This window comes from Gorilla gorilla, chromosome 17, assembly GCF_029281585.2.
Source record: "Gorilla gorilla gorilla isolate KB3781 chromosome 17, NHGRI_mGorGor1-v2.1_pri, whole genome shotgun sequence".
NCBI classification, from domain to species: domain Eukaryota; kingdom Metazoa; phylum Chordata; class Mammalia; order Primates; family Hominidae; genus Gorilla; species Gorilla gorilla.
In genome coordinates, this window is record NC_073241.2 from 78,745,447 (window position 1) to 78,771,773 (window position 26,327).

General features: G+C 44.2%; 1 protein-coding gene, 1 long non-coding RNA gene and 1 pseudogene across 3 annotated transcripts; 2 read left to right on the top strand and 1 right to left on the bottom strand.

Annotated features, from left to right (window-relative positions):
• The first annotated feature begins 6,721 nt into the window (after window positions 1–6,721).
• On the top strand, window positions 6,722–19,392 carry LOC134757375 (uncharacterized). Its single transcript, XR_010131239.1, has 2 exons — window positions 6,722–6,865; window positions 18,746–19,392. It is a non-coding gene; the product is annotated as an uncharacterized lncRNA (long non-coding RNA).
• LOC129528437 (proline-rich protein 13-like) lies at window positions 7,271–7,901 on the top strand (annotated as a pseudogene).
• On the bottom strand, window positions 19,256–25,854 carry C17H18orf32 (chromosome 17 C18orf32 homolog). 2 transcript variants are annotated; one of them, XM_031003625.2, is made up of 3 exons: window positions 25,760–25,854; window positions 22,156–22,343; window positions 19,256–20,006 (listed from the first exon to the last, which is right to left on the bottom strand). In XM_031003625.2, the coding sequence occupies exons 2-3, from the start codon at window positions 22,318–22,320 to the stop codon at window positions 19,941–19,943; spliced, it is 231 nt and encodes a 76-aa protein (XP_030859485.1). In that variant the 5' UTR covers window positions 22,321–22,343; window positions 25,760–25,854; the 3' UTR covers window positions 19,256–19,940. The 2 variants fall into 2 exon arrangements, with proteins under 2 accessions (XP_030859485.1, XP_030859486.1); XM_031003626.3 differs by having other exon boundaries at window positions 25,596–25,798.
• Between the last annotated feature and the right edge of the window lie 473 nt (window positions 25,855–26,327).

Sequence of the window (26,327 nt, forward strand, 5' to 3'; positions counted from 1 at the left end):
AAGGAATATGAAGTACATGTACAATTTTATTTTAAAATTACACCAAAAAGAGACTCAGGGCTGGGCGTGGTGACTCATGCCTGTGATCCCAACACTTTGGGAGGCCGAAGCAGGCAGATCACCTGAGGTCAGCAGTTTGAGACCAGCCTGCCCATCATGGCGAAACCCCGTCTCTACCAAAAATACAAAAATTAGCCAGGTGTGGTGGCATGCGCCTGTAGCCCCAACTACTCAGGAGGCTGATGCAGGAGAATCACTTGAACCCAGACGGTGGAGGTTGCCACGAGCCGAGATCATACCCCTGCACTCCAGCCTGGGCGACAGAGCCAGACTCTGTCTCAAAAAAATAAAAAATAAAAAAAGAGACTCAGGCGTGAAAACCTAACTCAAAATATTTTTTAATATTGCCTGGCACACAGTCTACTTTCCCCAGACTGACTCAGCAACAGTTGTGAGCATCTCTTCAGAACTGGCTTTATAGACCCAAGAAGCAAAATATTTTATTTTAAGGGGATCCTATTAGTGAAATTTTACATCGTCTCCCTTTGGTCATTTTTGGATGACTTGAAATAAACAGTCTTGCCTGTGTTCCTAGGCAAATGTTATAATGTTGCTAGGCAAATGTCATAAATCAGAAGATAAGATTAGGAATATTTTTTACTACATAGGAAGCGTTGAGTTAGAGTAGCAGTCCTTATGCACCTTTTTTGTACATGTAATGTGCAAATTATTGTCCTTGGACACCAACTTTCAAAACTGCCTGCAGAAGTATGATGGCTGGGCGTGGTGGCTCACGCCTGTAATCCCAGCACTTTGGGAGGCCGAGGTGGGCAGATCACCTGAGTTCCAGAGTTCAAGATCAGCCTGGCCAACATGGTGAAACCCCGTCTCTACTAAAAATACAAAAAAAAAAAAAAAAATTAGCCAGGTGTGGTGGTGCAGGCCTGCAGTCCCAGCTACTCAGGAGGCTGAGGCAGGAGAATTGCTTGAACCTGGGAGGCAGAGGGTGCAGTGAGCCAAGATTGCCCCACTGCACTCCAGCCTGAGTGACAGAGTGAGATTGCATCTCAAAAAAAAAAAAAAAAGGTATTATGATAACTTTGACTGACTTGACAACTTCAGTGTCTAGTTAGTGCAGGAACAGCAATAGAAAAGTTATGAAATCCTTCCACTAAATCCAATAGGATATCCTGGACTGCATCCTGGAATTGAAAAAGGCAATAGTGGAAAGCCTGATGAAACCTAAATGAAGTTTAGAGTTTAGTTAACAGTATTGTACCAACGCTGATTACCTAGTTTTGACAAAATGATGCTGTGGTTACATAAAATGTTAACATTAAGGAAAGCTGGGTGATGGATATACGGTAACTCTCTACACCTTGCAGCTGTTCTTATTACTAAATATTACATTATTCCACATGGTGGACAGAATACTTTTTTTTTTTGAGACGGAGTTTCACTCTTGTTGCCAAGGCTGGAGTGCAATGGCACAATCTCAGCTCACTGCAATCTCCGCCTTCCAGGTTCAAGCAATTCTCCTGCCTCAGCCTCCCGAGTAGCTGGGACTAAAGGCGCGGGCCACCACGCTAATTAAAAATTAGCCTAGCTAATTTTTATATTTTTAGTAGAGACGGAGTTTCACCATGTTGGCCAGGCTGATCTTGAACTCCTGACCTCAGGTGATCCACCTGCCTCAGCCTCCCAAAGTGCTAGGATTACAGGTTACATTAAAAACAGGAGGAAAAGAAGAATGGAGATGTAAAGTGGAGCCAAATATCCTTCAAGCCCTGGTAGGCTGAGGTTTCTATAACTACAAGTTTGCCAGGTCTGGACTGCAAACAGACTTCATGTGTCTTTAGAGCTGGAGGGGGACTGACTTTCTTTGTAGAAGCTAAAGGGCCAGAAAGGACCCATACGTAACAGAAGGACCCTCTGCAAGCAGGACCAAGACAGTCCCCAGATTATTGTCTTGAGGCTGTTCCAAGAACAGCACTCAGGCTTCCACTTCCCCAAGAAAGAATAGCAGACTTTGGAGTCAGACAGATCTGGGTTGAATTCTGGTTCCACAATTTCTGAGCTAAACGATTTGGGGAAAGCTACTTAACATCTCTGAGCCTCAGTTTTCTCCTCATGAAGGTGCTGTGAGAACGAAATTAAGTAATGCATGTAGCATGTCATTTTCAATGTTAGTTCATCTGCATAATCCAGATGGTGGACAGCTCACATGTCTTAGTTGCCAGCACCTGGCCACTCCTCCAAGGAGGGATGAAGGTCAAACAGAACCTTTCCTGGGAAGGGCAGTCAGGATGGTGAGAGATCTGGAAATTACGTCCCATGTGGAACGGCTGAAGGAACTGAGTATGAAGAACTAGACTAAGAGGAGACTTGTGATAAGTAGAACCATCCTCAGGGGGGCATGATTAGACTTATTTTCTGTTATGCCAATGAGCCAAATTAAGACCAAGTTTTCGAAGTTACAGAATGCAGATTTCAGCTCCATATAAGAACTTTCTGAAAACAATATCAGCAACAATAATTGTCAATTCACATTACAGGTTGTTTTCTGTGAGCAAGGTACTGTTATCTTATTTAAGTCCCCAAACAACCCTATGAGAAAGGGTGCAGTAGAAAGTTATTTAATGACTCAGGAAACACTTCACCATAGGTGGTTCAGTGAAATTAAGCTTACTAGTAGTGAAATGGTCTATGTGGAAGAGAAATGAGATCCCAATTACTGCATGTGTTCAAGCAGAGGCTGGCTGAACAGGTAGTAAAATAAAGTTACAACAGCGTAGGGAATGTTAGTGATTTGAGTTCTAGGGACATGAGAGGATTCCGACAGAGATGCACAGCCAGTGAGCTGCACAAATGATTGAGCAAGCTCCTGAACTGGCGTCCTCTAAGGCCTCCTGTGGTGCTATGGTAATGAATTCCTTGCAAGACCAGCTGTTAGCAGCAAGACTCAGAAACTGCTCCAGAGAGTTTGAATGCTCCAAAAGCAGTGACTCCAGCGTTCCTGGGTATTGCCTGCCTGATAAGGTAAGAGGCTACACAGTTCGTTCTCCAGTCCCTCCTGCATGCAGGAGAGCTTAGATGCACTCTACAGAGCCCCCATTCATTCTTCCTTTTCCTGAGCCCTTAGCCTAGCCTGGGGAAAGAGGTTGAGACAGCCTGATCACTATAGGTCCTGGTGGCCTTCTGGCCATCAGAAAAGATGTCAGAGGAGCAGTTTTGATGGCAGAACCTAGGGAGGGGGCACAGTGCAGCTGTCACTGTCTCCTTCCTGTCTGGGACAAATTAGGAAAAGTCACAAACTAATAATAGTTAACATGGGGGCTAGGTGCAGTGGCTCATGCCTGCAATTCCAATAGTTTTGGAGGCTGAGAAGGGAGGATCACTTGAGGTCAGGAGTTCCAGCTCAGCCTAAGCAACATAGTGAGACCCCCATCTCTACCAAAAAAATAGCTGGGCATAATGATGCACACCTGTAGTCCTAGCTACTTGGGAGTCTGGAGCAGGAGGATTGCTTGAGCCCAAGAGATCACAGCTGCAGTGAGCCATGATCATGCCACTGCACTCCAATCTGGGCAACTGAGCGAGACCCCATCTCTGAAAAAAAAAACCAAACCAGGGCTAGGCGCGGTGGCTCACGCCTGTAATCCCAGCACTTTGGGAGGCCGAGGCAGGCAGATCACGAGGTCAAGAAATTGAGACCATCCTGGCCAACATGGTGAAACCCCATCTCTACTAAAAATACAAAAATTAGCTGGGCGTGGTGGCGTGCACCTGTAGTCCCAGCTACTCAGGAGGCTGAGGCAGGAGAATCGCTTGAACCCGGGAGACAGAGATTGCTGTGAGCTGAGATAGTGCCATTGCACTCCAGATTGGACAACAAGAGTGAAACTCCGTCTCAAAAAAAAAAAGAGGTGAGGCCTTTGGGGAGGTGATTGAGTGGAGTGAGGGCTCCTCCCTCCTCACAAGTGGGATCACTAGCCTTATAAGAGGGCTCGAGACCAGCCTGACCAACATGGTGAAACCCCATCTCTACTAAATACAAAAAATTAGCCAGGCATGGTGATGCATGCCCATAATCCCAGCTACTTAGGAGGCTGAGGCAGGAGAATCACTTGAACCTGGGAGGTGGAGGTTGCAGTGAGCTGAGACTGCACCATTACACTCCAGCCTGGGCAACGAGAGTGAAAACTCCATCTCAGAAAAAAGCAGGGGGCTTGAGAGAACTACCTAGGCCTTTTTTCCCCTCTGCCCTTCCTCCATGTGAGGACATAGCAAGAAGGCTCTCACCAGACACCAAATATGCTGGTGCCTTGATCTTGGACTTCCCAGCTTCCATAACTGTGAGAAATAAATTTCTGCTTTTTTTTTTTTCCAGTTCCAGGCTGGTCTGGAACTCCTGACCTCGTGATCCGCCTGCCTCGGCATCCCAAAATGCTGGGATTACAGGCATGAGCCACTGTGCCCGGCCAATTTTTGCTCTTTGTAAATTACCCAGTCTGTGGTATTTTGTTATAGCAGCTCAAAAGGACTAAGACAAGGTACTTATTTATTGTCCCCCATTGTACAGCCGCAACAAGTTAAATACAATTCCCAACATTGCAAAGCTAGCCAGTGGCAGCTCACACACCAGCAGTCTAGCTGCACAGCCCACACTGTCACTCACTGGAAAAGGCTGTCCCAGAGCTCTTTTTGCCAACACTGCCAGTGTTGGAAGACTCACACTTGGCTTCCTCAGAGTTAGCTTGTGTTTCCGGCTAACATGGACTGTAATATCTGACTGGAATACCTGGGTATATTGGTTTACTAGGGTGCCATACCAAAGTACCACAAACAGCGGACATTTATTGTCTCATAGGCCTGGAGGCCAAAAGTCCAAAATCAAGGCATTGTCAGAGTTGGTTCCTTCTGAGGGCTGCGAGGAAGAAACTGTTTCATGACTCTCCCCTACTTTCTGCTGGTCTACTGACAATTGTTGGCATTCCTTGGCTTGTAGAAGGAACACCCTTATCTCCACCTTCATCTTCACATGTTCCTGTGTGTGTGTGTGTGTGTGTGTGTGTGTGTGTGTTTACATAGAAATTTCTTCTTTATATAAGGATGCCAGTCATATTGGGTTAGGGCCCGCCCTGGTGACTTCATTATAACCTAATTCTATCCACAATGTACCTATTTCCAAATAAAGCCTGTTAAATAAAATTTATAGGCGGCCATTGGCTTGGACTGAGCTTCTGCACTAGGCCCAACCAAAATGGAGTCATTCATGCTAAGGTTCCATGTCACCAAATCGAAACTAATTTGTTTATCTGACCATCTGAGAAATGAAGAGAGTGAGGGATAATAGCCAAATCCCCAAAGAAGCCAGTTTTAGCCGGCATGATAAGGAAGTCCCCTCTGCTTCAGCCTTAACAAGAAAGTAACTCTGAAGCAACCAATCCACTTTTTGTTTTCTGTTTCCAGTTTCCTTAGCCTTTTTCTCTTCATTTGACCAAACTCCTCTGCTCAGCTCTTGGGAACACCCGTTTTATTTTATAGGATGAGGTGTTGCTTGATTCTAGAATTGTAAATAAAAGCAGTTAAGATATTTAAATTTGTTGTAATTTTTTTTTTTTTTCTTGCTCTGTTGCCCAGGATGGAGTGCCGTGGCGCGATCTGGGCTTACTGCAACCTCCACCTCCCAGGTTCAATCAATTCTCATGCCTCAGCCTCCCGAGTAGCTGGGATTACAGGCATGAGCTACCGCACCCAATCCTAATTTTGTCTTTTGAAAGATCACATTCTGAGGTACTGGGGGTTAGGACTTGAACAAATGAATTTTGGAGGGACACAATTCAACCCATAACACGAGGTGCAAACACTACTCTAGGCAAGATTTGAAGAAATAGAACTGACCTCGGTGGCCAAGAACAGATTTATTGGTGTCTTTGAACCCAAATAGGTAGAAATTATTTCCATTTACACTAGGTCATATCTTATAGTCTCATTAGGCAAGGTGAATCTCCCAGAAGCCAGTGGCACGAGCCTGGAAGATTTACAACTCAGGCCAGGCATGTTGGCTCACGTCTATAATCCCAGCACTTTGGGAGGCCAGGGTGGGAGGATCACTTGAGCCCAGGAGTTCAAGACCAGCCTGGGCAACACAGCAAGATCCCGTCTCTAAAAACAAACAAACAAACAAATAAAAACACAATACTTGTGACCTACTCTGCACTGCCCATGGTTTTGCAGAGGATGGGGGTCGGGATGTCGAGAGGAAAGAGTACTGAATGGCAATGACTCAAACTTCCAAGCCCTCTTCTAGGTCACCAGGTGACTTAGCTGTTTGACAAGATCACTGAAATTGCCCTTTCAAGAGCTACTAAAGTGTCAGGGGAAGAGATTCGAGTAATTTATTGATTTAGCATTATGGTAATTTCTCATTGTACTGTGTTTTTTTTCTGTTTAGTTCCAAAACGTTTAGCAACCGTACCCTCCAAGGCACCGTGGGAGGTGGCAAGATAAAGACGGCGCTGTCTACAAGGAGCTCACCAACCTGTGAAAGACACAGCAGGTAGCCAGCTACCTGTAGGGCAAGGTCACCCAGATAAGAAGTGTTGTACAGAGCTTGCAGAAACAAGGGTAAGAGAAGGGGAGGAAGGGAAGGCTTCCTAGAGGTGTGGTACTTCAATGGGGCCAACTCATCACAGGTTATTTTGCCTCCTACGGGTGGCAATGAACCCCCAATAACACATAGCCTTCTTCTGTTAAAGACCACCAGAATACACAACTTCTTAAAAAAGAAAAGCTAAATGAGAGATTCACCAAGGATAGAGGCTTTTCCATTCACATAATCATCAGAATGGAGCAGGGGAGGGTAAGGAAGACCTTTTACTTTTTGCAATATACAGATATTTCTGAATTATCATTTTTTGAGAGAACATTTAGTATTCATTCCATAAATATTTAAGTATCGATTCTGAACCAGGCACTGCTATAGGTGCTGGGGATTCAGCCTGTACTATTATTATAATAAAAATTATAATAGAAACACTGAGAATAGATGACAAATGATTAGGCTTTGAAACAGATTGCTTGAGTGTGCATGACTGTCATTGATATTGATTTATTTTCCTTCAGATTGTTTAAAGTCTATCTTGAACGTCAACAATTAAAAAAAAGGCACCATTAAAAAATATCCAAATGAGGGGTCAGGAGGGATTTTTGTACTATCTGTATTTTAAAAAATCTTCTACAGAGAACACATCAAGCCCAGGCGGTGGTGGAAAGGTGATGGGGTTGGAGGACACACCTAAACATGTGGAATCCCAATGCCAGGCAGCCAGGGCCAAATTCACATCCCCCCAACATCGGGTGCCCTGGAGGTTCCAATCCTGCCCACCCACTACCTGTCAATCCACCCTTTCCCCCAGGCCCCTTTCCTCCTCCCTCAGGAGCTCCCCAGGGCAATCCAGCTTTCCCCCCAGGTGGACTCCCTCATCCTGTGCCACAGCCAGGGTGTCCAACCTTCAGGTCCCTACCCTCCTCCATACCCACCGCCTGCCCCTGGAATGCCTCCTGTGAATCCCTTGGCCCCTGGCTTGGTTGGACCAGGAGTGATAGTGGACAAGAAGATGTAGAAGAAAATGAAGAAAGCTCATAAAAAGATGCACAAGCACCACAAGCATGGCAAGCATTCCTCCTCCTCCTCTTCCTCCTCCTCTTCCAGCAGTGACTCTGACTGAATACAGGCCCTAGACTCTTCCCTCAAGTCTCACCAGTTCTGCTCTCCCATCAAGCATCAGATGCCATGTTGTACTGGGGGAAAGTAGCCCTTGTGCTCCCCCCACCACCCCCGCCCAAGCCTCACCCTGCTGTTGAGCCCTGAGTGGCGAGGGAAAATGGGAAGAGGATTGCCATGGCATGGCCATTTTCTTGCTGCTTGGATAGATCACATAGCTAATGAGTTTAGCAGGGGAGCCATTTTTTGAAGATGATGAACTAAATGTTGAAGACAAGTTAAAATAAATCTTCTACAGTACGAATATATTAATGTATTACTTGCAGAATAAAATTAAAATTTAGGAAAGATGTGTTGGTAAGTTAAGTTTTAGAGAGCTGATTATGCTGCTGTTGTTTCTTTTTTTAATTGTGAAACATACCATAAATGAAAAGACATATATAACAGATGCACAATTTAAATTTTTTTTTTAAATTTCAGTAGTTTTGGGGGTTCAGGTGGTTTAGGGATACATGGATAAGTTCTTTAGTGGTGATTTCTGGGATTTTAGTGCACCCATCACCCGAATGTACACTGTGCCCAATATATAGTTTTTTATTCCTCACCCCCTCCCAACCTTCCCCACCAAGTCCCCAAAGTCCATTATATCATTCTTATGCCTTTACATCCTCCTAGCTTAGCTCCCACTTAAAAGTGAGAACTTACAATATTTGTTTTTCCATTCCTGAGTTACTTCACTTAGAAAAACAGCCTCCACCTCCATCCACGTTGCTGCAAAAGACATTATTTCATTCCTTTTTATGGCTGAGTAGTATTCCATGGTGTATATATACCAAGTTTTCTTTATGTACTCATTGATTGATGGGCACATAAGTTGGTTCCATATCTTTGCAATTGTGAATTGTGCTGCTATAAACGTGGGTGTGCATGTCAGACACACAGTTTAAAGGATAATACCCTCTAACATTGTGAGGCTAAAAACAATTACCCAACTAAGAAATAAAATAGGAACAATATCCTAGAAGCCCCCGCTGTGCTGATCCTGGGATCTTCTCTCTCTCCCCAGAGATAACCATCATCTTGACTTCTCTAATAACTCTCTAGATTTTTAGAAATTATTTTGCTACCTTTCTATGTATCTCTAAATAATGTATTATTTAGCTTTGTCTGTTTTTGAACTATATAAAAACAGAATCATTCAGTATGTATCAATCTATGACTTCCTTTTTTCCTCTCAAAATTCTTTTTGAGATTCACCCATGTGGATGCATGCATGCATCTAATAATTGTTTTTAAATTAATTTATGTTTTATTCACTTGCTTTGGTAAGCTGATGAATGTTAAGGGTATATCTAACATTTGTATGTATTTATTTGTGTAATCACCACTGACATCAAGATAGAGAACATTTTTAGCACCCTAGAAAGCTCGCTTGTTCTTCTTTCCAATTACTATCCCACAGAAGTAACCACCATTCATACCTAAGCAACAAACTGATGTTTGTTCTTAGATCAGTTCTTAGAACTGATGAGTTCTTTCATTTTTCACTGCTGCATAGTATTCCAGTATATGCATATTTTATACATACATACACACATACATATATATGTATATATATATATTTTCTAAGCCAGAGTCTTGCTCTGTCACTCAGGCTGGAGTGCAGTGGCACAATCATGGCTCACTGTAGCCTTGAACTCCTGGGCTCAAGTGATCTCCCACCTCAGCCTTCTGAGTAGCTAGGACTCCAGGCACATACCACCATTCCTGGCTATATTTTGTAAATTTGGTCATAAAGTGATTGCTTATTGGCTCTTGGATCTCTGGATGAGGTTAGCTAAGCAAGCTTACCTCCATTATTTGATTAAGCTAAAATGACATGAGTCTACAGTTTACACAATGGTATTTTTTGAAACTCACTTAAAACATCGTAACAGAGATTTATTACACCAGTTTATTTAATCCTTCCTACTTTAGAAGGACTTTTTTGGGGATGTTGTTTTTTGGGGGCTAACACAAACAGTGCTTCCAAGAATATTCTTCCACCTGTCTCCAGGTATACAGGTACACTATTTTCACTGGGATCCACACTCTAGGAAGGAATGGCTGGATCACAGTGTGTTTTTGTTTTTGTTTTTGAGACGGAGTCTCACTCTGTCATCCAGGCTGGAGTGCAGTGGCACTGTCTCAGCTCACTGCAACCTCTGCCTCCCTGGTTCAAGCGATTCTCCTGCCTCAACCTCCTGAGTAGCTGGGATTACAGGCACCTGCCACCACATCTGGCTAATTTTTGTATTTTTTGTATTTTCAGTAGAGATGGGGTTTCAACATGTGGGCCAGGCTGGTCTCGAACTCCTGACCTCAATTGATTTGCCCACTGAGCCTCCCAAAGTGCTGGAATTACAGGCATAAGCCACTGCGCCCAGCTGTGCATGTTTAACTTTACCAGATAATGCTGACAAAGCAGTTGTACCAATTTGCACTCCCACCAGCAGTACACGAGAACTGCCTCTGCTCTTCATCCTCCCAACCTTTGATATTTAATCTTAACCATTCTGTGGTTTCTCATTAGGGTTCTAATTTGCATTTTTCTTATGAAACCTGTGTCTTCATATTTATGCACCTGTCTTCTTTCCTCTCCTATGTGAAATACACTATTTATTTAACTGTCTTCCTCATGCCCCCTCCATCTGAAATGATTTCCAGTCATCCAATTTAGGGTCAGAAAAGACTATGCTGAGTGGCTCTCTAAATGACAAGAAAATAAAATCTCCAGAGTTTAAAATCAATAAAGCCTAGGGGCATTAATAGATGGGAACTATGAGATTCCAATCCTCAGCGGGTTCCCAAGTAATTGAAGGACTGGAATAGTTTGTCAGCAAAGGGGCCAAGTTTGGTGGGCAGACTTCTAAGATAGGCCCCTAGATTCCTGGACCTTGAAGTACAGGCACTTTCTCCCAAACACCAATCAAATACTCATCTAGGCTGGGCGCAGTGGCTCATGCCTGTAATCCCAGCACTTTGGAAGGCTGAAGCAGGTGGATCACCTGAGTTTGGGAGTTCGAGACCAGCCTGGCAAACATGGTGAAACCCCGTCTTTGCAAAAAATACAAAAATTAGCAGGGCATGGTGGGGCACGCCTGTAGTCCCAGCTACTCGGGAGGCTTAGGCAAGAGAATCGCTTGAACCGGGAGGCAGAGGTTGCAGTGAGCCGAGATCTTGCAACTGCACTCCAGCCTCGGTGACAGAGCAAGACTCTGTCCCAAATACATAATTAAATAAAATAAAAAATAAAAATACAAAAATTAGTCGGGCATGGTGGCACGTGCCTGTAGTCCCAGCTACTTGGGAGGCTGAGGCAGGAGAATCACTTGAACCTGGGAGGCAGAAGTTGCAGTGAACTGAGATTGTGCCACTGCACTCAAGCCTGGGCGATAGGCTGGACAGACTCCGTCTCAAAAAAACAAACAAACAAAAAATGAAGAAGAAGAAGGAGGAGGAGGAGGAGGAGGAAGAGGAAAAGGAAGAGGAAGCAGCAGAAGCAGAAGGAAAATACTCACCTGGTTGCTGCTGTGAAGCGATTTTGCAGATACTGTATAATTAAGGTCCCAAATTAGTTGACCTTGGGAGGTTATCCAGTCATGCCTGATTTAATCACTCAGCCCTTTAAAAGCAGAGAATTTTCTAGCTGATCCCAGAAGATTAGAAGGCAGAAAAACACGCTCCAGATGAGTTGGAAGAAAGGGAACGTCAATGTGGGGAGCTGACCCTGGGGGACACATGCTAAGGAACTGCGAGCAGCTTCTGGGAGCTAAGAGCAGGGCCTGGCTGACTAGGAGGAAAACAGGACTACAAGGAAATGAATTCTGCTGACAACCAGTGAGCTTGGAGGAGGACCCCTGAGCCCAGATGAGAACTGTGGACCTGGCTCGCATCCTGATTTTAGCCTGGTGAAACCCTGAGCAGAGAATCCAACTAGACCATACCAGGACATCTGACCCCTAAAACTGGGAGGTAATAGATTTGGGTTGCTTTAAGCCCCTACATTTGTGGCAATTTGTTATCCAGCTATAGAAAACCAATGTACCAAGGAATTCCGGAACTACACCTGCTGAATTATCAAGTCAGGAATAAGACCCTTGTGTAAAGTATAGACCTAGGGGAATCTTTGACATTGTTGTCAATGTGTATGGTGCCTTCTGAAATTGGGCAACGCACGCTTAGCCCCACTGTACACAGCACCCTTGCAAGAAACTTGGCTCATGCCCTGTTACAGCATCTGGGCTACCGCTTTTAACCTTTTTAGCCCTTAGTAAAAATGAGAGGATTGGTTTGAACGTACCCTAAGGTCCAGACCAGCTCAACGTTTGAGCATTTGGTATATTTTGTGAATCGTCTACCACACGCCGGCCCTTCACAGTTCATCTATAGTTGTTACTTTCTCAATTTCACCCTCTCCCTTCACTTGAAAAATCTGAAATTTCTTTACATCCTCAATTTAAACTTACCGATATTCAACTCTCTGCCCAAATGCCTTCTGCTCTTTTTCTTCAAACCTTCCATGCTGTCAGTTCATAAGCACAAGTTTGCCCATTGTCTTCTTCTGTTTTCTGTTATTATAACTGAGTGTCTGAAACTGGGTAGTTTATAAATCAAATTTATTCCTTAGAATTACGGAGGCTAAGAAGTCCCAGGACGAGGGGTTGCATCTGGTGAGAGCCCTCTTGCTGGTAAGAACTCTGCAGAGTCCCAAGGCAGTGCAAGACATCACATGGCCAAGTGTGCTAGCTCGAATTTTTTCCTATTTTGTCACCCAGGCTGGACTAGAGTGCCATGATCACAGGTCACTGTAGCCTCAAACTTCTAGGCTCAAGCGATCCTCCCACTTCAGTCTCCTGAGTAGCTGGGTTTACAGGAGGGTCCCACTACACCTAGATTATTTATTTATTTATTTATTTATTTATTTATTGAGACGGAGTTTCGCTCTTGTTGCCCAGACTGGAGTACAATGGCATGATCTCAGCTCACCGCAACCTCCGCCTCCCTGGTTCAAGCAATTCTCCTGCCTCAGCCTCTCTAGTAGGTGGGATTATAGGCATGCATCACCATGCCCGGCTAGTTTTGTATTTTTAGCAGAGACAGGTTTTTCCATGTTGGTCAGGCTGGTCTTGAACTCCCGACCTCAGGTGATCCGCCTGCCTTGGCCTCCCAAAGTACTGGGATTACAGGCATAAGCCACCGTGCCTGGAGATAATTTGTTCTTAATTTTTTGTAGAGACACTGTTGTTGTTGTTTTTTTTTTTTATGAGGAGTCTTACTCTGTCACCAGGCTGGAATGCAGTCGCGTAATCTCGGCTCACTACAACCTCCAGCTCCCCAGTTCAAGCAATTCTCCTGCCTCAGCCTCCTGAGTAGCTGGGACTATAGGCACATGCCACTCCACCCAGCTAATTTTTTTGTATTTTTAGGAGACATGGGGTTTCACTGTGTTGGCCAGGATGGTCTCGATTTCCTGACCTTGTGATCCGTCCGCCTCAGCCTCCCAAAGTGCTAGGATTACAGGCACGAGCCACTGCGCCCTGCTGAGACAGGGTCTTTTAATTTTTATTTATTTTATTATTATTCTGAGACAGGGTTTCCTTCTATTGCCCAGGCTGAAGTGCAGTGGCGTAATCATAGCTCACTGCAGCCTCAAATTCCCAGGTTCCAGTGATCCCCTTGCCTCAGCCTTACAAGTAGCTGGGACCACAGGCATGCACCATTATGCCAGGCTAATTGTTTCATTTTTATGTTTTGTAGAGATGAGGGTCTCACTATGTTGCCCAGGCTGGTTTCAAACTCCTGGCCTCAAGCAATCCTCCTTCCTTGGCCTCCCAAAGGGCGTTAATTATAGGCGTGAACCACGGTGCCCAGCCTTTTCCTCTTTTTTTTTTTTTTTTTTTTGAGACGGTGTCTCACTCTGTCACCTAGGCTGGAGTGCAGTGGTGCAATCTGGGTTCACTGCAACCTCTGCCTCCTGGGTTCAAGCAATTCTCCTGCCTCAGCCTCCTGAGTAGCGGGGAGTACAGGTGCATGCCACCACACCTGGCTAATTTTTTTTTTGTATTTTAGTAGAGACGGGGTTTCACCATGTTGCCCAGGCTGGTCTTGAACTCCTGAGCTCAGGCAATCCGCCTGCCTCAGCCTCCCAAACTGCTGAGATTACAGGCGTGAGCCACCGTGCCCGGCGCCTTTTCCTCTTCTTATAAAAGCTTCCAGTTCCACTCCTATGGTAACCCGTTAAATCTATTAACCCACTAATCCATTAATCCATGAGTGAATTAATCTATTCATGAGGGCAGGGCCCTCATGACCCAATTACCTTTTAAAGGCCCTACCTCTCACTACTGCCACATTGGGGATTAAATTTCAACATGAGTTTTGGAGTGGACATTCAAACCAAAGAACCCATAGTCTTTGCTTCTTTATTAAGGAGCTGTCGCCATGTCAATAAATTTAGCTTTGAGGTTAGAACAAGCAAGTAGCTCCCTGTGGAGGAAACCATAAGAAAACTTCCATTTCCTCTTTGATTACGACTGAACTAGGCTTAAGATCAGTCCCTGGGCCAGGCACAGTGGTTCATGCCTGCAGTCCCAGCTACTCGGGAGGCTGAGACAAGAGGATCACTTCAGCCCAGGAGTTTGAGCCTGCAATGAGCTATGATCGCACCACTGCACTCCAGCCTGGGCAACAGAGTGAGACTCTTGTCTCTAAAAAATAACAAATGAAAAGATCAGCGGTTGGAGTTTCTTTTTAATCCAGCCATTCTGTCAACATGCCAGTTCTGAATGGTCACTTTAAGGAAGTGCTGAGTCACCTATGTTTCCTAAGAAGGCAGCCTAGTAATGGAAAAAAAAAAAAAAAAGTGATGAAACCCAAGTTTTAGCCTCAAGTAATTACCTGAGAAAATGAGTCTAACTCATAAAATGAGACAGGAAATGCTGTTAAAATTCATAAAGCAAAAATAAGTTGTTGAAAAGTAGGTAAATTAAAAAGTCAAGATACAAGGTTAGCAAAATTAACTTTATTATTATTTATTTGAGACAGGGTCTTGCTCTGTTGTCCTGGCTGGAGTACAGTGGTATGATCTTGGCTCACTGCAACTTCCGCCTCCTGGACTTAAGCGATTCTCTCACCTCAGCCTCCAGAAACTTTAAAACAAGTTCACAAATACTGATTAATCTAAACTCACCCTCTCCATTTCTGCCTAATTATTCCCAATAAGGTATTACTAACAATTAAGATATTAGTAGCTGTGGCAGCCGGGCCCAGTGCTTATGCCTGTGATCCCAGCACTTTGGGAGGCCAAGGCGGGCAGATCACTGGAGTTTGGGAGTTTGAGACCAGCCTGACCAACGTGGTGAAACCCCGTCTCTACTAAAGTACAAAATTAGCCGGGTATGGTAGCGTGCACCTGTAATCCCAGCTACTTGGGAGGCTGAGGCAGGAGAATCGCTTGAACCTGGGAGGAGGTTGTGGTGAGCCAAGATTGCGCCATTGCACTGCAGCCTGGGCAACAAGAGCGAAACTCCATCTTCCAAAAAAAAAAAAAAATATATATATATATATATATATACACACACACACACACACACTATATATATATACACACACTATATATATGCACAATATATACACTATATATACACACTATATATATACACACTATATATACACTATATATATATACACACAATATATATATACACTATATATATATACACACAATATATATATACACTATATATATACACACAATATATATATATACACTATATATACACACACAATATATATATGTAGCTGTGATGGCTCCTTAGACAGCATAAAAGTATAACCTTGAAATCTTAGGCTTGTCATTTACATATTTAAACTCCATTATTCTTTTTTTCTTTTTTTAAGACAGGGTCTTGCTCTGTTGTCCAAGCTAGAGTGCAGTGGCTTGATCACAGCTCACTGTAGCCTTTGACCTCCTGGGTTCAAGCAATCCTCCCACCTCAGCCTCCAGAGTAGCTGGGACCACAGGTGCACATCACCATATGCCTAGCTAAATTTTTTAATTTTTGGTGGAGGCGAGGTCTCCCTATGTTGCCCAGGCTGGGATCCTGTTTTTCTTTTTCTTTTCGAGACAGTCTTGCTCTGTCACCTAGGCTGGAGTGCAGTGGTACGATCTCGGCTCACTGCAACCTCTGCCTCCTGGTTTCGAACGATTCTCATGCCTCAGCCTCTGGAATAGGTGGGATTACAGGTGTGCACTACTATGCCCGACTAATTTTTGTATTTTTAGTAGAGACAGGGTTTCACCATGTTGGCCAGGCTGGTCTTGAACTCCCGGCCTCAAGTGATCCTCCCACCTCGGCCTCCCAAAGTGCTGGGATTACAGGCTTGAGTCACCGCCTCTGGTGGATCCTGTTTTCTTGACTGTATTTCAGGTTTATGCAGACCAGGTAGGTTCGTGTGTGTGAAACACCCCTGAACAGTGCAGGTACAATGTGTTTAACAAAGGGTAGCTCTTACTAAAAAGGCAGCCCTGACCTTTACACAGACAGATGTTGATATTTTAGGGCAAAGAAACATTTGTGTGGTATCAAACAGTGGCTACCAACTCCAGCCCATGGATAACTGATAAAAGCTTTTAACAATTAGCCTCCAAAATAAGAAAAACATGAACAAAATAGTGAATTTTTCATAAAATTAACACTTTTCATACGCTTATTCAAGCTAATGGCTATTTTTATCCACTATTCCCATGTTCTTTTTCACTCTTCTGGTGTCAAACTGTCTTTTACAAAATACTGGTAATAAATTGTAGCTTTCTGATATACTCCTGCTTGGAAAAATCAAAAGTTGGCAATTGCATACTAGCCACCCCATCCTGCTTTTAAAATGTTGCTAGTATGAAAACGACGACTGGGAACCAGTGTTCTAGAGAGGGAGACTTGTTAGAAATGAGAAAGGCCTTAGGAGACCCGCAGCTCTCTGGAAAACAGGCTTAAATAAATTGGAATCATCCTGGGGACACTTTCCAAAATTATCCACACTCAACCTCCTAAAAGTATTGAATTAGAAAACTGCTGTGCTACAGAAAAAATGAGGGATAAACCAAGAAGGAAGAGGATAGGAAATCCAGAAACAAGACGTCCAATACAGGAGGGTGGCAACAGAAAGTCCCGAGAACTGCAGTGTGCACCAGGTCTAGGCAACAACTAGGCAGGAGAGGTGTATGGGGAGAAGGTAAACTGGTCACTCCAGGAAGACACCACCTGTATATTAAAAGGGACGCAATCACAGTGCATTAACCTGTTCAGTGAGCAATAGTATTCTCCCAGGCAGTGTCCCAGCAAGCCAGACAGCACTCTTGAGAGGAAGCAGTAGCCCAGAGCCAGTAACAGAAATACCACCACCCCTGGGCCCAAAAGGGCAGGGTGAAGGACAGGTTAGGAAAAATAAAAGAAGTCAGGTGGAGTTGGCTGCCTGGAGTGTTCCTTGAGGAACAGTGACTTCTGGCTCAGGAATAGTTGGCCTGAGGTGACCTTGCAGAGAGAGGGCCAAGGGAATAAACACTCTGCCTTCATTCTCCTCCCTCCAGCCATCTCCTGCTATGGATCGCTATTGGCCAAACCCAGCAGAACCCAGAGATATGGGAAGTCTGTTGATGTCTATACAGCTTCCTTGGGCTGAAAGCAGGATGAGGGGAGCAGAGACTTGGGAGGGGCAAATGAAAGATACCTGGCACACTCATGCTATGAACACTGATGATGTAAGCAAAATTTACAAAAGCACTTGGGAGGATGTGTGGGAGGAGCAGAGGCAGTGTAAGATAGCTGCATCTCAACCATTATGGGAAACAATATCTGAAGTTGATGGCTCAAAATATAACAGTATAGCCAGGCAGTGGCTCATGCCTGTAATCCCGGCACTTTGGGAGGCTGAGGCAAGAGGATCACTTTGAGGCCAGGAGTTTGAGACTCGCTTGGGCAACAAAGCAAGACCCCATCTCTACAAAAAATTAGCCAGGCATGGTGGCACACACCTGTAGTCCTAGCAATTCAGGAGGCTGAGGTGGGAGGATCACTTGAGCCCAGGAGTTGGAGGCTGTAGTGAGCTATGATCATGCTGCTGCACTCCAGCACCTGGGTGACAGTGAGACCCTGTCTCAAAAAATAAAATGTTTATATTTTTATAATTTATTTATAAATATGGAGATAAATTTAAAAAGCCCACAGCTCAGTAGGTAAAACCTTTGAGGAGCAAAGAAGTAGGGACAATTAGAAATGTTGCAATATTACTTCATTTTTAAAAGATGATGTGCGGGCCAGGTGCAGTAGTAGCTCATGCCTGTAATCCCAGCACTTTGGGAAGCCAAAGTGGAGGATTGCTTGAGCCCAGGAGATCGAGATCAGCCCAGGCAACATGACGAAACCCTGTCTCTATTAAAAAAATTACAAAAAACATTAGCTGGGCATGGTGGTGTGCACCTGTAGTCCCAGCTACTTGAGAGGCTAAGCTGAGAGGATCACTTCAGGACTGCAGGTCGAGGCCATAGAGAGCCGTGATCATGCTGCTGCACTCCAGCTTGAGTGACAGAGTGAGACCCTGTCTCAAAAACATAAATAAATAAAAATGATGTGCATATTTAAGAACAAATTAATTTTCAAAAAGTTGCTAGAAGGTTACACACAAAATCAACTGGGGCGGACTCTGGACGCACTGCCTATGAATTAGCCTTGCTCCACAAGGAGCAGCACTGTTCAGGAAAAGACTACTGTCTAACAAAAACAAACCATACAACAACAACAAAAAAAAAATTGGTTACCTCTGTGGAGCTGGAATAAGGGAATGAGAGTTGAGAAAAAACATTCGCTTTTCATTTAGGATCCTCTTGCATTGTTGTACTGTAAATATCTGTTATTTTTATAATAGTATTTATACCTTAAAAAAGTTTATTTGCTAATGAGAATTTATCTTATCCCTCAGGTGGCTTTGGACAGAAAAGCTGAGACCTGCTGATTTATATGATTTATATCAAATAAAGCCCGAGGTAAATCAGTGACTTGACCAGCCACAGAGCTTAATAGAGCCTGAGTTAGGACCCAGACTTCATTAGGGACCCAAGGGCAGGAGTTCCTTTTAATCTTTCCCGGCTTCAGAGTGAATACAAAAAATACATAAGGATGCATCTCAACATCTTTGAATATTTATAGGTCCCTACACTGAATTTTCAAGGCCCAAGATAAAAATCACATAGCGGCCCAGGTCCAGACCCAGGCCCAGCCAGCCATATGAGTGAGCCCAGAACAGCAAAGAACTGCCCAGTCGAGTCACTGCTGCTGAAAACCACTAAATTTTGGAGTGTCTTGTTACACAACAATAGTAACTGTTGTCCCACCACTACACAGATGCCATCACAACATCCAAATTCTGCCTTCTGACGTGGTGAAAAATTTCCCTTTTGAATATTTCAATAGACTTTAAAAGAAAATGAACTACCAGTTAAACTGAATGTTTAATACATTTGTAGGAACAGAAGAAATGCAGTAAGGATTAAAATTTTATAATTAGACATTAATGTAACAGATGTTTCATTTTTCAAAGAAGTTTCCCCCTTTTCCCTATCTTTTTAATCTTCCTTAGAGCAATAAATAGTAATTACTATATTTGTGGACAAGCTGCTCCACTGTGTTGGACAGTAATTATTAAATCTTTATGTTTCACATCATTATTACCTCCCAAAATTCTACCTTCATTTCCCTGCACAGTTTCACTGGACTGTTTCACAATAAAATTGTACTCCACTCAAATGAGAAGAGCCCAAAGAAATTAGAGCAAACAGCAAATTCACATGAATTAGAGAACCAAAGATTTTAAAGTGCTGATTTAGTAACATAATGTCTACTGGCACAAACCTTCTATTTAATCATATTACTCAAACAGCAATAACAGAAATGAAAGCTACATTAACGAAAAAGGAACTTAGGAATGAGGTCATTAAATATAACTAACTACATTTTAAATACAGATATCATATATTTCCTGATTAGTATCAGGTAAATATCTAGACTCCTATCCTGAATTCCGGTCTCAGATAAAAAGGTCAGAGACAATTACAAGGAAGATGCTTCATATTATCAGGTCCATTTTTTAAATGATGAGGTCCTTTAGGAAAATTTCTTTAGTCTTTCTTTTTATCACAGATTTCTGTTGGTCCTTTTGTTGGTAATCCACTCATGTCTGCACCCTAAAATAAAAAAACATTTTAGAAATTATTATAACAAGCCGGGTGCAGTGGCTTATACCTGTAATCCCAGCACTTTGGGAGGCTGAGGCAGGCAGATCACGAGGTCAGGAGATTGAGACCATCCTGGCTGACATGGTGAAACCCCGTCTCTACTAAAAATACAAAAATTAGCTGGGTGAGGTTGTGGGGAAAAGCAAGAGAGATCAGATTGTTGCTGTGTCTGTATAGAAAGAAGTAGGCATAGGAGACTCCATTTTGTTCTGTACTAAGAAAAATTCCTCTGCCTTGAGATTCTGTTAATCTATAACCTTACCCCCAACCCCCTGCTCTCTGAAACATGTGCTGTGTCAACTCAGAGTTAGATGGATTAAGGGCGGTGCAAGATGTGCTTTGTTAAACAGATGCTTGAAGGCAGCATGCTCCTTAAGAGTCATCACCACTCCCTAATCTCAAGTACCCAGGGACACAAACACTGCGGAAGGCCCCAGGGACCTCTGCCTAGGAAAGCCAGGTATTGTCCAAGGTTTCTCCCCATGTGATAGTCTGAAATATGGCCTCGTGGGAAGGGAAAGACCTGACCGTCCCCCAGCCCGACACCCGTAAAGGGTCTGTGCTGAGGAGGATTAGTATAAGAGGAAGGCATGCCTCTTGCAGTTGAGACAAGAGGAAGGCATCTGTCTCCTGCCTGTCCCTGGGCAATGGAATGTCTCGGTATAAAACCCGATTGTATGCTCCATCTACTGAGATAGGGAAAAACCGCCTTAGGGCTGGAGGTGGGACCTGTGGGCAGCAATACTGCTTTGTAAAGCATTGAGATGTTTATGTGTATGCATATCTAAAAGCACAGCACTTAATCCTTTACATTGTCTATGATGCAAAGACCTTTGTTCACGTGTTTGTCTGCTGACCCTCTCCCCACTATTGTCTTGGGACCCTGACACAACCCCCTTTTCGAAAAGCACCCACGAATGATCAATAAATACTAAGGGAACTCAGAGGCTGGCGGGATCCTCCATATGCTGAACGCTGGTCCCCCGGGTCCCCTTATTTCTTTCTCTATACTCTGTCTCTTTGTCTTTTTCTTTCCTAAGTCTCTCGTTCCACCTTACGAGAAAGACCCACAGGTGTGTAGGGGCAACCCACCCCTACATGTGGTAGCATGTGCCTATAATCCCAGCTACTCAGGAGGCGGAGGCAGGAGAATCGTTTGAACCTGGGAGACGGAAGTTGTGGTGAGCCAAGATTATGCCACTGCACTCTAGTCTGGTGACAGAGCGAGACTTCATCTCAAAAACAAAAACAAAACAAAACAAAAGAAATTATTACAACAAAAAGATATTAAGAGACATTCTGTCTCTCTCGTTTTTTTTTTTTTTTGAGATGGAGTTTCGTTCTTGTCACCCAGGCTGGAGTGCAATGATGCGATCTCGGCTCACTGAAACCTCTGCCACCCAGGTTCAAGCGATTGTCCCGCCTCAGCCTCTTGAGTAGCTGAGATTACAGGCGACCACACCACCGCGCCTCACTAATTTTGGTATTTTTAGTAGAAACAGGATTTCACCATGTTGGTCAGGCTGGTCTCAAACTCCTGACCTCAGGTGATCAACCCATCTTGACCTCCCCAAGTGCTGGGATTACAGGCGTGAGCTACCCGCGCCCGGCTTAAGAAACATTCTCTTTAAAAACAGACAAGCTCCAGAGTGAAAACATTTTGCTTCCAGAAATGGGCCCAATGGCTAAATCAGTGCAGCTGAGTACAAAGTTGAATCTAAAAAAGCACCAATTCTAAAGACAACAGAGTTGTCCACTCATTTTTTAAAAAATTGTTTTTTTTTAAATCTCTATGATCCTTCTAATTAAATCTCTTATCAAAGTTATCAATCAGTGAAACTGGTTTGTATCAGGATAATCTCTCCTCATCCATTAGCTATTTACCATTGCACTTACCAGTCAGAAAATACTGGTTATCATTTTGGCCAAAGGACAAATGCATTAATCAGAGGCCTACTTTAAAACTTTAATTTAAGCCAAATGTTACACAAACTATTGAAGCTTCTGGTTCTAAAACTTGTCCTTCCAAAATCTAAGTGTTTCACCCAAGTACCACCCCCTTTCACTGCTCTTATTCAAGGCATGTGAATGTTCTTACCTTACAGTCCACTTTGCCTTTGTTTGTATCATTGGATTCTTGTATTGCTTTCTTAGGCCATATACGACTAACGAAGGGGGAAACCAGAGGGTATATATACGGCTCCAGGAATTTTTTGTAGATCCAGAGCAGAACTGGAATGACGATACAAGGAATGCACACCATTTTCCCAAGCTTGAGCTCCTCAACTGTTGATATATATGAAGAAAAAAATTAGTTCATCACAGATTAGTAACTGAAAGAATTTACCAAGATTAAGATATCTGAAAGGGGATAGATGTGGTGGCTCACGCCTGTAATCCCAGCACTTTGGGAGGCAAGAGGATAGCTTGAGCCCAACAAAGTGAGACCTTGTCTCTACAAGATCAGAAAATTAGCTGGGCATGGTGGCATACTCCTGTGGTCCCAGCTACATTAGTGGCTGGGACAGGAGGATCACTAGAGCCCAGGAGGTTGAGGCTGCAGTGAGCCGTGTTCATGCCACTGCTCTCCAGCCTGGATGACACAGAGACACTTTGTCTCAAAAAAAAAAAAAAAAAAAAAAAAAAAAAAAAAAATATATATATATATATATATATATATACACACACACACACACACATACATGAAAGGACTATTTCTACAGTATAGGAAAAACTTAAAACATACTATTATATTTGCTAAAAAAAGAGACATTATTAAATAAAAAGCTGCTATCTACAAGGTAAAGAAATAGGCCAGGTGCAGTGGCTCATGGCTGTAATCCCAGCACTTTGGGAGGCCGAGGCGGGTGGATCATGAGGTCAGGAGTTCGAGACCAGCCTGGCCAACATGGTGAAACCCTGTCTCTACTAAAAATACAAAAATCAGTGGGGTGTTGTGGCGTGCGCCTGTAATCCCAGCTACTTGGAAGGCTGAGGCAGAACTGCTTGAACCCAGGAGGCAGAGGCTGCAGTGAGCCGAGATCCCACCACTGCACTCCAGCCTAGGTGACAGAGCAAGACTCCATCTCAAAATAAAGAAATAATAGGTGGTAGGCATGAATAATAATGATGTGCCTGCTTCCAAACTTCCAATCACTGCTCCTTAATCATGAATTTGATTATAAAGGAAAAACAACAACATTTGGTAGGTGCTAGACAGTTTACATATAACAACTCATTTAATCCTCAATCAGTGAGGTTGGGTACCCTTGCTACTATGTCTATTTAGAGTTTAAAAAATGAGCCGGGTGTGGTGGCTCACACCTGTAATCCCAGCACTTTGGGAGGCCGAGGCGGGCAGATCACCTGAGGTCAGGAGTTCGAGACCAGCCTAACCAACATGGTGAAACCCTGTCTCTACTAAAAACACAAAATTAGCCAGGCATGGTGGTGCATGCCTGTAATCCCAGCTACTCGGGAGGCTGAGGCGGAAGAATTGCTTGAACCCGGGAGGCAGAGGTTGCAGTGAGCCAAGATCGTGCCACTGCATTCCAGCCTGGGTGACAGAGCAAAACTCCGTCTCAAAAAAAAGATTTCTTATTTTCAAAATACTGCAAATTAAGTAGCATCTGCTGGCAACTGAGTCAGCACCATCACTATGCTTAGACATTTTAAAATTATTCACAATACAGGTAAACAGTGGCATAGAGAATCAAATCTGAATGTCTTTGAAATGAATTACAAGCAAGAGCTATAAACAAAAATGTAAATTGAGGCTGGGCGCGGTGGCTCACGCCTGTAATCCAAGCACCTTGGGAGGCCGAGGGGGTGGATCATCTTAGGTAAGGAGTTTGAAACCAGCCTGGCCAACATGGCAAAACCCATCTCTACTAAAAACACAAAAATTAGCTGGGCGTGGTGGTGGGCACCTGTAATCCCAGCTACTGGGGAGGCTGAGGCAGGAGAATTGCTTGAACCTGGGAGTCGGAAGTCACAGCAAGCTGAGATTGCGCCATTCCAGCCTGCGTGACAAGAGCAAAACTCCGTGCCAGAAAAAAATAATAATAAAAATAAAATAAAACAAAATCAATTCCCGGGGCAATAGTGATTTTTTTTTTTTTTTTTGAGACAGGGTCTTGCTCTGTTGCTCAGGCTAAAGTGCAGTGGCTCAAACATACACCTGTGTTCAGAGTTCACTGCAGCCTTGACTTCCCAGACTCAAGCTATCCCCCTTCCTCAGCCTCCTGAGTAGGTAGGACCACAGGCCCGTGCCACGATGCCCGACAGATTTTTTAATTCTTAGTAGAGATGAGGTCTCACTGTGTTGCCCATGCTGATCTTGAAGTCCTGAGCTCAAATGATCCTCCCGCCTAGGCCTCCCAAAGTGCTGGGATTACTGGAACCTGGCCTAATTTTTTTTTTTTTTTTTTAATAATTAGCAAGGTGTGATGGCAAGCGCCTGTAGTCCCAGGTATTTGGGGAGCTGAGGAAGGAGAGAACCGCTTGCACCCAGGAAAGCCGAAACTGCCGTGAGCTATGATGGCCCACTGGACTCCAGCCTGGGCCACAACAGAGGCAGATCCTGTCTCAAGATAAAAAAAAAAAAAATCCAAAAGTGGTAACCTGTCCAAAGTTCTCACAGAGGTAACTGGTAACTAGAGCTTCTAAGATCATTATTTCCAGTTCTGGTTTTCCTCAATGCTCTTGCCTTTTCCTATTCCAAAAACACAATGGTCATGTTTTTACCAAACTTTTACCAAACTTTCCAAACCAACGAAACCCCTTCAAAACAACTGGCAATGCTACCAGTACTAGTTTAGTGACTGACAGGCCCTCCATCATAAAGATTCATTTTTACTTCTGCAATTGTGTTTTAAGTAAGTTCGCACACAGTACGATGTACATAAACTCTCGAGAACAAATACTAATAATCACGCCACAATTATGGCTTTTAAGAGACTTTTTAGCTCTCTTCGGAATGAAGCCTATTTGTATCTTATCTTTTAATCTTCATAATAATACTTCGGTAAGATATTTTACTTCACACATGTGGAAACTGGGTCAGAAAAATCTAGAAGGTGGCTACGAAATATTATTATTTTAATTATTCGCTCCAAGCCAACAAAGCGAGCAAAACGGATTAAAGCTGTTGCAGAGGAATCTTCTTTCACTCGACTTAAGTCCAGACAACAGAGTAGACAGTTAAAGTCTGAGGCTCCATCCGAAATAGGGAAGGCATAACAGGGAAAGTCACCTTCCTCCAAGTCATCCAGTTGAGCATGTCATCTTAGTGGAGACAGAGGGAGCGGGGACAGGTTGAGTCAATGACAATGACTGAAAAGAGACGAGAACAGAGGCCTAACGGTGAAGGTCATAGAAGGGATGTGAAACCGATACTTGGCCACGGAAAAGAACAAAATCAATATAAAGTATCGGAGAGGCAAATGCAAGCACCGAGGGCGCCGGTGGTGGACAAAGAATACAGACAGAGGGGAGGGGAGGGCGGGGCGGAGGAGCGCGCTTGCGGAAGGAAGGTACCCTGAGAGCGAAGGCAGGCACCGCGGAGGCCGGCGGGCCGCGACCGCCGAGGAGGGAGGAGGCAGGAGGCCGCGCACCGGCTAGGACTCTGCGAGCGCGGCCCGGGCTGGGCCTGCGGAGCAGCTACAAAGCCCAACCCAGGCCGCTAGCCCGGGCACACTCACCCGCGACCGCGGAAACGCAGCTGACAATGTCCGCACTTCCGGAGGGAGGGACGATCCGCAGCCGAGCCAATGGGCGCCTTCAACGGGGACGACAAAGGCGCGCTTACGTCAGCCCGGGGTCGCACAGCACGCAGCAGTGTTGCCCATGGGGCGCGGCGAGGCTTCCGGCTCTGCGGCCTGCAGGTAACGCGCAAGTCCTGCGCGTCCCAGGTGCCCAACTCAAAGCTCCGCTGCGGGAAGAATGCCTGACCTGACTACACCCAGACCCAGAACGCAGGATTAAAATTCAGAACGGTCTCGGTAAAGGATGATGCCTGTGCAAACGGCGCGGCACCCACACGGAAGGTGGCAGCTAGGCCGTTGAGGCAACTGTGGATAAGCTATTAGTTTTACTGGTTTCTTAAATTCAAGGGCAGAGCAAACTAACATTAAGGCCAACTTTACAAACGTCAGTTGCTTAAAAGAAGCAGTTACATCACTTTATAAACGAAAAGTACTGACACTCGCTAGGATGTCAGTACGTGTTGGTGAAGTTGTGTGAAAACTGGGACCCTCATAAACCGCTGGT